The sequence below is a fragment of the Perna viridis genome, chromosome 12 (assembly GCF_037379345.1).
Source record: "Perna viridis isolate PV_CMFRI_1.1 ecotype Kerala chromosome 12, ASM3737934v1, whole genome shotgun sequence".
Classification (NCBI taxonomy): Eukaryota; Metazoa; Mollusca; class Bivalvia; order Mytilida; family Mytilidae; genus Perna; species Perna viridis.
In genome coordinates, this window is record NC_142456.1 from 31750844 (window position 1) to 31764551 (window position 13708).

Consider the following 13708-nt stretch of genomic DNA (forward strand, 5'->3'; position numbering starts at 1 on the left):
GAGATATTAAATCAAAAGGCACACATGTAAGAGTAATCAAGGAACCAAGGTTATAACGGTAATCAAAAGAATACAGACATACACAACAAAGAACATAGAGTAACTAAAATTATATATACAAAGTAACAAAAGCAAATGAGCAACTCGAACTTCACTAACAACTTTGAGCATGGACCAGGTGCTCCGGTAGGGTAAGCGTCCTTATAAGCGTAAAATAGGGAACAAAGTGGATACGGGAAATGTATCACAAAGACAACAACCTTACCAAATAGGGGTCAATAGCCAGAGACAGTGATTAGACCTTCAATGTATTCTGCAAAATACACCACACCGGAATTGTCCTTTCGAATGGTTCCTGAAACGAAAATATACCGATTCAGTAAAATAAATATTGTTAGAATAATCAAGTGATACAAGTTTCAAACGATAAGCAAAAGAATGTTTATTCCAAGAATAAAGACTAGATAAAAGTGAAATAAGTAAAATGGGTAAGCACAACATAAAATAATCAAGACAACACGTATAAGAAAAAAAAGTCAATTAAAAAAACCACCGGACCCCCCCCCCCCAAAAAAAAAAAAAAAAACAAAACAAAACAAAACAAAAAACAAACAAACAAACAAGGTGCATGGAACATGCGCATCGGTCATGTAAGCGCATTCTGCTTTCATAGAAACAACCATATAGTTGTTCAAACTATTTCCGTTTTGGGAAGACAAAGGGAGAAAGGAAAACTGAGACACGGTAAAAACATTGGATCATCATTGTGCAGATTTATGCACTATGAGGATCAACAAATTCATTATGATGATCATAAAACTTTTGTAGTGATGACTTTGATATTAAAACTACATTACCCTGCACCGGAAGCCTAATTATAAGAAGCTCTTCACGGTACAAAAATTCCGTGTAGTTTTGGAAAGCTCTCGCAAAATTTGAAGTGCATTTTGGGGGGCTGAAAATATTGGTAATCTTTTCCAAGTACTACGCATTCCTTTTTTTATGCGCAAATCGATTGGTGTTTCTAAAATGCAGAAGACGCTAACCCTACCGGTGCACATGCTCAATCGTTACATTAACAATAAACGAAAAATTATTAGCAGTTACTGACATGTTGGCTACATTGCTACCCTCCCTTCATATCATGCACTGTATGTTTACTCTTTTGCATTTTCAAATGCAATCATTTCGACTGCAAGAGTGAATTCTTGAAACCATGTAAAGAACCTAAAGAATCATAATTTTGATATGTCCAATGTGTTTTAGTTTTCCTTTCCTGTTTCGTCTACCCCGGGCTTAACTTTTTATGAGCAACTCGGAGGTTGTTTCTAGAAAAACAGAGGACGCTTCCCCTGCCGGTGCACCTGGACCATGCTCCCAGTTTTTAGTGGAGTCCGAGTTGCTCATTTACTTTTGTTACTTAGTACTTTAATTTTGGTTATTTTATGTTTTTTGTTGTGTGTGTGTGTTTATCTGTTTACCATATCTGGTTTTTGTACCGGGATTACATTCTCGTGATTTCCTTTAGAATCTTGTTTCCCTTGATTATTCTTTGAAAAAATAAACAAACTAAACAAGACAAACAAAACTGTTTGTTATATATGTATGACATTTGAATTTCGTTGCTGATATCATATTCCTGAAGATGACGTGGCTACATGTTGAGTTACATGTACATGCAATTTGCGTTTACCGTTAACGTTTAACATCTCTAATAAGAGTAAGTACCAAAAATAAGTATGCTGCATATTATTAGTATGAACAAGTTCTGAAAGAGTCAAATCCATTCGTAAAAATGATAGTTTCGGATGGCGTGTCACTTGTACAGTATGCATATTTACTCGAGTCGACTTTTCCTACCGGTCAAGTTAGAAATAATACACCCAGTCGAGCCCAACCGCCTGTAGGACTTGATTCGTCAATTAGGTATCTTGACGACTTGGCTGTCCCGGTGTCGGTGTTCACATACATCAAGGTTAAGAAATAGGGAATCCACTAATCATCACAAATGCATCCCGCAATTATAGGCTGACATTCTGCACGAGTCACATTCATTTTATTGATATTTAATCTATTTCATTTTTTTTTATTTTAGTGTTCAATTTCGTCAATCATTACTTATATTTGGTCAAACACTATAACGATATTACAATGCCGCGATTATCGCATCGTTACATATCTGCTGGAGGTTTCATAATGTTATTGGTAGTCACCTATAAAGTTGTAATATATTACAAAAGCGCAAAATGGTCGCTTAAAAAGAGTTTCGTTTCAAAAGAGGATTATATTCGCCAAATGGAAACGACTTTTGTGCAGAGATTACATTTTACTAAAGCTTCAAACATATCATCGGATACTAGTAGTAAAATTACTTTAAAAGAAGATGGGAGGAATATTAATTTAAAAACCGGTAATATACTCATTGATAATTATGGCAGAAATGATCCATTGAAGAACGGCGAAAATGGTCGAGGGGTGACCTTTGCTGGGAATGAGAAACTCATGGTTTCAGCAGTAATGCAGAAGTTTCGAGTCAACGTGATTGCAAGTGATATCATACCTTTAAATCGTCTTGTGCCTGACTCTCGACCATCGGGGTAAGTGATACATTTTCTCATATCACTTATATACGTTTCAATTTCGAGAGTGCGAAATACTTTAAATTTAGTAGTCCTTGCCACAGGGCCCTTGGAACCAGGATTTTTTTTATCACAAAAATATCATTAAGCCATTTTGTTTCTCTTTTTGTGATATTATGTGTGTTATGTATTTAAGACATATCCGCTTACTATTTAAGTACCAGTCCACATAAACTTCAGACACAGTCAATGGTAAAGTGATTCATAGTCAAGAAAAACCCACCAAACAAACGATGCATTTTTAGTCTACACGTGCTATACTTTCACATAACAACAATCTTTTCTGCATTTAGATGTGCACTTTTTAGAAAATCATTCATTTATCTCCCACTAAAATCATCAACCAAATGAAGCCAAATCAAGAACAATAACTCTTGCAAAGTGCAAATTTCATGTACAATCTATATAATTTTTATATCAAAAATGCAACAACCAAATGAAAAACTAAGATTGGTTTTGTGATCAGTTACTGTTTCTGAACAAGAAATAAAACTGAAATTGGTGGGTTTTTGACATGCATGAATCACCTCCTGTCTGATTTTTAGAAAGACTGTTACTTAATGCTGTTAATACTATGACCTATTTTTGTCTATCGCTTTCTCTAACAAGGCTACATAAATTCGAAAAATGTATTTTTTTTAAAAATACGATTACTCCGCTTTGTTTTTCTCACATGATAATTCAAATGTACAAACAAAATGATTTAATTATATTCTTGTGATAAAAAAATCCTTGTCCCAAGGGCCAGTGATCATTGCTTCTCTACCTAGCACACGGTATTCAAGGAGATGGTGTGACAACTGGTTGGCTTGGAGTCAGAATCATGTGTCCGAGGGGCTGGCATGCCTTCCCGTGGGCTCTTGGTTCAGTGAACTAGCACAATAATTAGCGGCTCAGCGTATCGGTTTAGTACAAAGTAGGTTCCTCTTGATCGGTCAATTTTCCTCGTTCGCAAATGCTTGAAATATCTACTTAAAAGTCGTTAAACCATATTCGATCTACCATATTACTTATTTTGTTATTATGTTAATAGTAAAGTATGGAAATAATCGCACACATTAAGAATAATACTTCCATATATGAACATTTATTTTTTTATTTAGTTTACTGCAAAAATAAATGCTTCGTAACATATTTATTTATACAGTAAAAGATAATGACATGACAAAGCATACGTTACATGCTGTCATACTTGGTATACCATAGGTCATGTCTGTTACATATTTTGACAGACTTTACTGCTCCACTGCTATATATGCCTTTTTTTAAAAGATATCGAAGGAGGACATAACAACAGCTTTATGCGAGCGAACGAATCGGTTTGCGAGTAGCAGAGCACAATTCGTATTGAAGAATTGAAATGCCAACCGTCTGTTGAAAAACTCGTCAACCACACTTTTGTTGTCGATACATAAAGCCAGCATTTTGACATTTTTTTTTCGGTTTATTTAAAAGATGATCGACGAATCGTGTTTACAAAGTATGGATAATCTTTGCCAAAAACCACGTTTTTTGTATCTGGGTGTTCCATTAATGCATCTATCAAATTTCAGGTTGTTTTGTTTTATAATAGGGGAAGTCAATGAAGCCGTGATTCGAACGGTTAACAAATAGACTAATCTTCAGTGATAAGAGTTGAAAAGGGAAATAGAAGCCGCAGGAAAGATCATGAAATTATAAAATAGCACGCAGCTAGAAACAAAAATTAGTGAGCAACATTAACTCGGGCTCCTCTTAAAAACTGAAAGCATAGAAAAGGTCCAAATCATAGACAAGGTCCATCTGTAGGATAGGCGTCCTCTATAAAACATTTGATGATACAGTAACAGCTAGTTTTGATTAGATATTAGTATTAAATTACTGTTCCACTGAAAATTTCAGGTGCAAATATCGGACGTATGAACACGACCTACCACCAACTAGCATTATAATAACGTTCTATGATGAATGGCCGTCCATCCTTTTCCGTACAATTTACAGCATAATAAACAGAACACCGAGACATTTACTTCATGAGATCATCTTAGTTGATGACAACAGCCACATGCGTAAGATTTTTGTTTTCATATGCTTCAAGTATTTTCAATTTTATACAATGACAGGGTCTAAATATTATAAGGCCTTGTGTCCCCCAGATTAAGTCATACATGTACGTGCATAAACTATTTGAAAATAAGGAATATAAGTAAACAAGTACTGAACTATTCAACTCTAGGCAATTGTCATCAAGAAAATGAAAGTCCTCAAACAAATGGCAATATCAAGACAAAATCTGGAAATTTGAACAACCGCAATGGTCCTATCTTGATGAGGGGTATTTTCCGATGAAACCAGGTTTTACAGCGCGCTGAACCTCGCATTCTTTGCTATAAAAGAGTGATCCAGGGAACCACAATTATAGCGGCTATCAAAAGAATGTAGTCTAGTGACAAAGGCCAGTCATGGTAAAACGGACACACAAAAAAAAACTCAAAATAACCAAAACAACACATACAGAGCAACAAAAGTAAATGAGAAATTCAGACTCCATTAAAATTGGGAGCAGGGACCAGGTACACGGGCAGGGTAGGCCTCCTATTCCTTTCCAGAAATACCCAACGAGTTGCCCATAAGTAGTCAATTAAGGGGTAAACAAAAGGCGAAAGGAAAACTATGACACGTTGAACAAATCCGTTTTCATTGTGCAGATGGATACACCGTAACGATCCACGAGTTCATGATGACGACCATGAAACTTCTGTAGTAATGATTTCAATCTTGTGGCAACATAACCCTGTTCCAAAAGCCTATTTGTTAGAAGTCTAGCGCGATACAAAACGTCTGCGTAGTTTCGTCAAGCTCTGGCATAACGTATGAGTTGTGATTGAGCAGCACTCCATACGCAGGTGTTGAAGGGATGTTGCCACAGATGAAAGGAAAGTTAACATACATGGTCTTGTTCCAGAAACCTAATTGTAAGAAGCGCGAGACAAAATGTCTGCGTAGTAACAGCATGCTCTGGCATAACGAATGAGTTGCGCTATATAAACTCCATAAGCAGTTACGTAGTAGAGAGATGTTGCCACTGATGAAAGCAAAGTAGAAAATACGGAATGGAAAGTCATTGCGTTTGTCGTATATTTTGGTCGATAGTTTTCTTTTTCCATCAATCTCTAAGTGTTGATCAAGATATGAGGCTTACATCACAGTGTCTGTAGTATCATTTATCTCAAGTTCTTTGTAGTAGGTGCGATGAATAAAATCCCCGAAACTAGGATGGTGTAACGATAACTCTTCATCTTTAAGGCGAAAACTGATATTAAACGATCTAGCTAAACGATATTCCTTCTTCCAGATCAAGTCAGCTATAATTTTAGTCTAACGGAATAGAGTAGCAAGTAGAGGACCACAATTGTTTTTTCCAATTGGAATGCCGACTGTTTGTTGAAAAAGCGTCCACCACTGGACAAATTTGCAGTCAATTAAAAAATTCAGCATTTTGAAAACATCTTCTTCGGTATATTTGAATGCAGTACGAAGAATCTCTACAAATTACTACATATCTGTATCTAGGTGTACCGTTATTTTGTTTTTAGTAAAAACGATGCATAATGTTTTTAGTCGGGAATTTTACTAAGTATTGGAAATAGATGTATAAAGAGTTGAAAAATCATAGGTTTTAATACTTGAATTGAGGATTTCCAGAAGGTCTGTCGAATTTTTCAGGATCCACATCAATATAACTACGGGAGTAACAAGTGTCGTAGTAGGACTAGATACCCTCTTTGACAGCTGTGAGTGTAGAAGTTAAGTTCTAAAAGAGTATTGGTGATACATTTTGCAAATCCGGCTATGTAGCTTTGTTTGTATGGATTCTTTTTGGTTTAGGAATCCAGTACGTAGATGGCAATCATCGTCTTTGGTAGAAAGACCGAAAGAGGATAACAAAGATTTATGGTTTTCCACTCTCAATTCTTTGTAAAGTGTGGTGGCCGTATAGGTCTTATTGCTGATACTACATCTACCTCTAATAATATACATTGGATGTAATACGTTTCGCTTTGTCTGCTTTTACAACAGCATATTGTTCAGACAATGTTTTAGCTACATCGGACTCTTTGAAAATTGATGTAGCATTAACACTCATTAACCTACTTGAAACTTTCAGAAAAAGATCTCACAGCCCTTACCCATTCTGACAGAGAATCAATGTCTTCCTGTTGTTTTCAGTATAATACAGTATAATAAAATATTATCAAGCAGTCTAAAATTGCCCCCGGGTAAATTAGTAAAAGCAGTAGTCATAGCAGTACAGGAGATAATTATATTAATATTCTTTTCCCAGCTAATCTTAAAGCGCCATTAGACAAATATATTAAAGACAATTTTCCTGAAGGCATAATAAAATTACTACGTAATTCTCGTCGGGAAGGATTAATTAAAGCCAGACTTAAAGGATGGAGAGCATCAACTGGAGAGGTAGTAGTCTTCTTGGATAGTCACATGGAGGTTAATCTCAACTGGTATGTAAAATTTTCGCTACAATGTACTCACTGACAGATGTTTATTTTAAATAGACCCACGCCGATAAAAATAATAGAATAAACCTTTAAGCAGTTATCGTCCGTATTCCCTCAAGTTTCCCTTTTTAGTTGTAAAAAAATAGGTTGATCGTTTTACATGAACTGATATTTGTACTTCCTGTTGCATCACTATTCAGGTTCTGACCTTGTAATTAGAGACACATGCATAAAATGTTATGAAGAGATGACTTTATGCTGTATTAAGAAAATAATCTATATCCGTTTTCTCTTCAGTGTTTTTTATTTTTAATCTTTATCAAAGCCACATGCACAGTCATCATTTTTGTTCGATACTATAGAGTCTTCATAGAACACAGCATGATTTTCAAGAAAGTCCAAGTTTAAGAACTACATTCAAACACTTTAATGTACACCCTTGTCCAGAAATAAAATGACTTAATATCAGCTTTCTGTTCATTGAACTGCCACGGTGATCTCGAGGTAGCGTGTTAATTCAATCCGCAGCCAAGACATACAAAATATTTTTAAAATAAGCTGTCATTGCTTTGGCAAGCACGCGGCATATATGAGATGGGATGCTGTTATTGGCTCAGTTAGAATAATGAGTTCGAGTATGGTAGTTAGCATATCTGTAGACTGATTCTTCTGTTAGCCTATTACAAAATAAATCGTGCTCAGTGTGTCGGACTAGTTAATTGCAGGTTATGTTCATTTGGTCTAACGTTTTTTTACCTGAAAGGCATGAAATATCTGCGAAAGAGTGTTAAAACACAATAGGTCAATCTAATTTCGTTTTTTAGTTAAACTGCTTATGAAAATCGTATGATAACAGATATCATGTAGTGCATAGTCAACATTCACCAGTAACGTAGAATTACATGAAGATCTCATTATATCTTTACTTTGACCAAACTGCACTCTTCAATCTTCACATTGTCATATTTTTTCCGACATCGTAGTGCAAGATATTGTAAATTAAAACAATATAAAATTGGTATGAATTGTGTAAATACCACGGTTAATTCATGTTGAGAGAATAATCAAGGGAACCGATGTTAAAGCGGTAATAAAAATAATGTTTTTCAGGGACAAAGACCAGACATGGAAAACAGGCATATACAAAAAAAAATGAAGTAACTAAAATGATATATACAAAGTAACAAAAGCACAAATGCACAATTGCAATTAATCTCATTCTATCTTCAGCAGTTGAATTTAATTGTTTTGATCGTCTACTGTAAACAACATTTTGTGTTTAGGTTACAACCTATTGTGACAGAAGTGAAAAAAGACCGAAAAACAATAGCTATGAGCGTATTAGATTACGTAAATGCTGAAAGTTTTGAGTACCGTTTTAACATGGGCTACATGACTCGTTATGGGTTCGATTGGAAAATGGTTTTCTTTGAGACGTTTTTCAGAAAAGACCAGATTGGACCTACAGAAGAAGATGTAAGACCGTATGTTTAATGTTGAAATCAGCTACACACAGTAAAAGTTGTTTATACACGGTGAAACTTGTCAAAACCGAGTAAACTTGAAAAATAAAACTGTTAAAAAAACAGAGTCCAATGGGGTTTGCTGAAGACAGATTTCACGGTGTTAGTATCGAATATCTCGAACACACACCACCTCAAAATGTTTTCTATTTTGTTCGCACGATGCAAGTTCTTTTTTCGTCATTTGGTAATAAATACAAAAAAAAATCCCAATTGCAAATTTCGGTATTTTGCACACGTCTTCAGTAACCTCTCATCAGCAGCATCAAGGTGCAAGATAAAATTGTATGCAAGAAGTACTAAGAACCTAAAACATCTAAATATGAAGCCAAATCTAGCACCGAAAAAATCAACCAGAATATGTCAAAGGAGATACATTATTGCAGCCGAATGTTAAGTGAAGGAAAGAAGCCTTTGTGCTTCGATAATTTTCGTGTAAATAAAATATGATATAGTTTATTTCATATAAGTTGTCTCTGAATTTAAAATGTGTTGACTTCTTTGTGTTGTTTTGTACTGATATGTTGGTTATGCAACAGGGGCACAGTAATGGTCGGGGCTGCCTTCGCAGTCAACAGTAAATACTTCGAGGAGATTGGAACATACGACGACGGGATGACCATATGGGGAGGGGAAAACCTAGAATTATCCTGGAGGGTAAGCCCTTGTGAGAGAGGCACATGTATATGTTATTAGAAATATTTCAGGATCGAGGGTCTATTTAGTTAGTGTTACTATTTTTATCTTTATGTAATCAACAACTAATTGATTTGTAAGAAAATCTTCTGGGTTTTGTTTGTTTGTTTGTTTTATTTTTTTTGTTTTATTTCCACGTAAAGAAAAAAGTAACATGTATGGTGTATGACACTTGCTTTTATATGGACCAAAGCACTCTCCTGATGAAATTATTTCGCTGTTACAATATATCTATAACACACCTTTTTCGAACAGGTTTGGATGTGTGGCGGGCGACTTGTGCATTTGCCCTGCTCACATGTTGGACATATAGCAAGAAGCCAACCGTACGATTTCCCTGGAGGAAGACGCAATATAGAAATATACAATTATAAGAGAGCTGTGGAGGTCTGGATGGAACCGAACCATAAAAAATTTGTGTATGACCACTTTCATGAAATGAAGGTAAATTTTCTCAAATCTTTGTGTAAATTATGAACAGATGCAACAAGAACAAATAATGAGGATTATTGGAACCATATTTTTGATTAATGTTTAATACGCAATACACAGTCACGCATAAATAAAGACGATATGACAACCTGTCCATGGGGAAAAAAGCTTCAGTGCTCGGCGTTCCCTTGGGGAGTTAACAGACAAAAAGAGCAGGTTGTGGAATGAGAAAGGTTGTTTGCCTTAAATCCGAAGTGGTATTTAAACTCATAAAACATAAGTTCTCAAGTCCGACACCTTTTTTTGACTGAGTAAAAGCTTAAATTTCTTTCTGTCCTGGTTAAGTGCTAGAATTAATGTTATTTTTTTTCTAAAAATTTATTTTGAATGACTTTGCAAATCCAAAACACAAAATTTTCAATATATTTTGTTTTATTATTAAATGAATTGATTAAGCTTAAATTGATGCATGTATTTTGATAGGATTTAAATCCAGGTGACCTGTCTGAGAGGATGAAGTTAAAAGAAAGACTTCAATGTAAAAACTTTACATGGTTCATCACAAACGTATGGCCGGAATTATCTATCTTTGATAACAACGTCTTTGCATGGGGATCGGTAAATTTCGATCAGTAATTACTAAGAGACCAAACTTATATGCAGCTTAAGAGACATCTTTACATTCTTTTTCAAGTTATGTGGTAAAGTTCATACACGAACTTTACACTATTTTTATATACACTCCTTGGTTAGAAAGGCCTAATATATCAGGTAGTCACTCAGATAATTTGACACATGAATAACATCGCATGAACTGACTTTGTAATGTGTTTTTTTTCGTACCTTTATTTACATGTTATTACTATGTATTAGCGTTGCAGATACATGTACCTAAATAAAGTCACATATCAAATGAAGTGCCCAGTAAAGGTGTTGTTAACCCCCCTTTTTATTGGACAAGTTTGTTTCTTGCATGCAAACTGTGAAAAATAACAATTTTATGAATGCAATACATAATAATTTTTGCTTTTACAGGCAAAAAACCTACAGAATGATAGATGTCTTGATAACCATGGTTACCTATTTCAAGCACCACAACCATTGTATGTTGACGTCTGTAATTACAAATTAGCAACTCAGGTATATTTTAAACATAACTTCCTGAAATCTTGGATCGTTTTAATGTTACCATCTGCACAAAAAGAATCGTTTTGTGCATTGTCTCATATTTTTTTCGTTACTGATTGGACTACCCTAAACGTGACATTTTGTCAACAACTCGGCGGATATTTCTAGAAAAAAAAACAAATGAAGCTTATTCTACCGGTTCTGGTTTATGCTCCAAGGTTGTAGTTGTTTACTTTGATACTGCCTGTTCTTTGGATTGTTTTATGTTCTTCGTTGTGTGTGTGCTTCTATTGCTTTTGTTTAGTCGTTATCTCTGATTTCTTTTAGTTTTACAAACAAATTTGAAAAACAGGAAACAAGCAACATATTGCAAAAGTTTTTTTTAACGTGAAATCTGGCCTATAGTCTAGCCTAGAAATTTATATAAATACACGTCTTATATAAATTCCAACCATAAAGGACCAAACTGTACTGTTAAGTTCTTAACGAGGATCAAACTTTTTGTTGTATGATAACAGGTGTTGGTAAATATATTGTAGGGATTTTCATGGACCAAAAAGGGACTACTAAGAACATCATTACAATGTGTGGTATTAAAGGACAAACGTGAAGGAGGAAGACCCAAGTTGGAGGATTGTATAATTGGACCAAGAGACGAATGGCACCATAGAAAGGTAAAAGTTTTATCAATTTGACTTTTAAAGGACAGAAGCAGAGAAGGGACTTCGAGAAATTGCTACATGCATATAACATACCTATAGTTATCCATGCGGTCTTCTAATATAAATATATATTTATATGTATGGTTCATCGGTGAATAATACAAGATTATGGCCTAAATCAAAAGAATGTAATCCAGTTACAAAGACCAGACATGGAAAACTGACATACACAACAAAGAAAATAAAATGATCAAAATAATATATACAAAGTTCAAAAGTATATGAGCAACTCGTACTCCAATAATAAAAAAAACGGAGAAAATGAGCCTGGTGTACCGGCAAGGTAAGCGTCCTTTGCTTTTCTAGAAATATCCGCTGAGTGGCTCATAAAGAAGTCAAGTCTAGGGTAGACGAAAGAAGAAAGAAAAGCTGTGACATTTTGAGTAAATCAGTTTTCATGGTGCAGATTTATAAACGGAACGATCAACGAGCTCATGATGATGACCACAAAACTTTCTTGATACAAACGCAAAGGAGTAACTCGGAGTTAACTAAAAATGAGGGCATGGATCAAGTACTTGTGCGCTTGTTCATGTATATTAAGCATCATCTGCTTTTTAAGAAACACCCGACAATTAGCTCATAAAGTTCGTCCGGGATAGACAAAATGAAAAAAAAACCACAAAACAATACAAAACAATAACACAGTGAATAAATCAGCTCTGATGGTGTAGATGGAAGTACCATTTGGGTCCACAGTTTCGTGATGACGGCAATTATATTTTCCTACTGACGACTTTAAGAAATGATGTATATTTGATTTATATTTCAGAATGGACACATAAAGCACAAAATAACTGGACTATGTTTGGATTATGATGGAATTGGCCCAATAATGCATGTTTGTCGAACTTCAGTTCTCTCACAACGCTGGCAATTCAACAATTATTTGATGTAACAGTACAATAGTTAGTTTGTTCAGACAACTCTGATCATATTTCATAATATGCACCTTAATCATCATGGGACGCGCCTGTGTTTAGATTAAGAAGGTGGAGGATCTGTCATGATGATTTGTATCGAATAAAGATCTGAAATGACTTAAGCTATTAAAAGCCTTAGTATTGGTAATATATAGACAATGTTTGAATAGGACATTAATTGATACTGTTAACTTAAAATGGAGTGTTAAATAAGATACCCTGTCCAACCTGCCCAATTTGGGAACTACTGTGGATCTGCCTCAAGGTCTATTGCTTTATTTAGTATAGTTGCCAATTTTCAAATAAAAAAATAAAATCTAATTCAGTTGATTATAAATCTGATTTGTTTTACAGGATACCCAAATTGATTTAAATTGAGTTGTGCTTTAGTCACTAATACTTCCTTAGAGTGAGAGACATGTAGAATTTATATGTGGATGCAGTTCAACGTCTTATAAGTTGTTTTTAAGAAATCAGTTGTTAAAATGACGTTTTATATATCATTTCAAAGATTTTAAGCAAGTCAAATTGTTTCCGAGTTATACATAAATTGAATATCAACATGTCAAATTGAATTGTGTATCATATGCAGTATCACCACGATACCCCACCATCACCCATGTAACCCAGGTCCGAGGGATGAAATAGGTCGAGAGTTGATACCGCATGCGATACCGATGTTGAAATATCATATTCATTAAATATTTAAAGTACACTTCAAGTGCAGGGGGAATGCACCCAGTATAGGTTTGGGGTGGAAGAGTGCGCGATATAGAATAAACGATGATAGATTTAAACAATCACTAATAATGCATTACAAAAAACATATATTTTGATCTTAATATGTGCTATACACAGAATATATCATATCCTAATCTGTGTCACATGCTGTATCAAACCTTATGGCATTATTAAATTTTATCGATGCTTCAAGTGTATTCCAAGTTGAGGGGTGATAGGATGGGCAAAATATCACACGCCATATCGAGCTACCAATATCAGTTAGAGCGCTTTTGGGTCATGACTGAGGCTGATTTTTGTCGATGGTGATACCGCATGTTATACAGATATTGTTATGCATTTAACGCGTTATCAACTATTTGAACAGGAAAGTATTAGTGCGATGTATTTTTTCATATTATCTTT

At 34.8% G+C, this 13708-nt stretch overlaps 1 protein-coding gene across 1 annotated transcript; it reads left to right on the top strand.

The window, feature by feature from the left end:
• The first annotated feature begins 2151 nt into the window (after positions 1 to 2151).
• LOC148602043 (polypeptide N-acetylgalactosaminyltransferase 13-like) lies at positions 2152 to 12915 on the top strand. Its single transcript, XM_088554454.1, has 10 exons — positions 2152 to 2597; positions 4521 to 4687; positions 6964 to 7141; positions 8422 to 8622; positions 9201 to 9318; positions 9613 to 9801; positions 10273 to 10407; positions 10825 to 10929; positions 11457 to 11591; positions 12412 to 12915. Exons 1-10 carry the CDS (start codon positions 2152 to 2154, stop codon positions 12535 to 12537), a joined length of 1800 nt encoding a protein of 599 aa, XP_088410580.1. The 3' UTR covers positions 12538 to 12915.
• Positions 12916 to 13708: the final 793 nt, after the last annotated feature.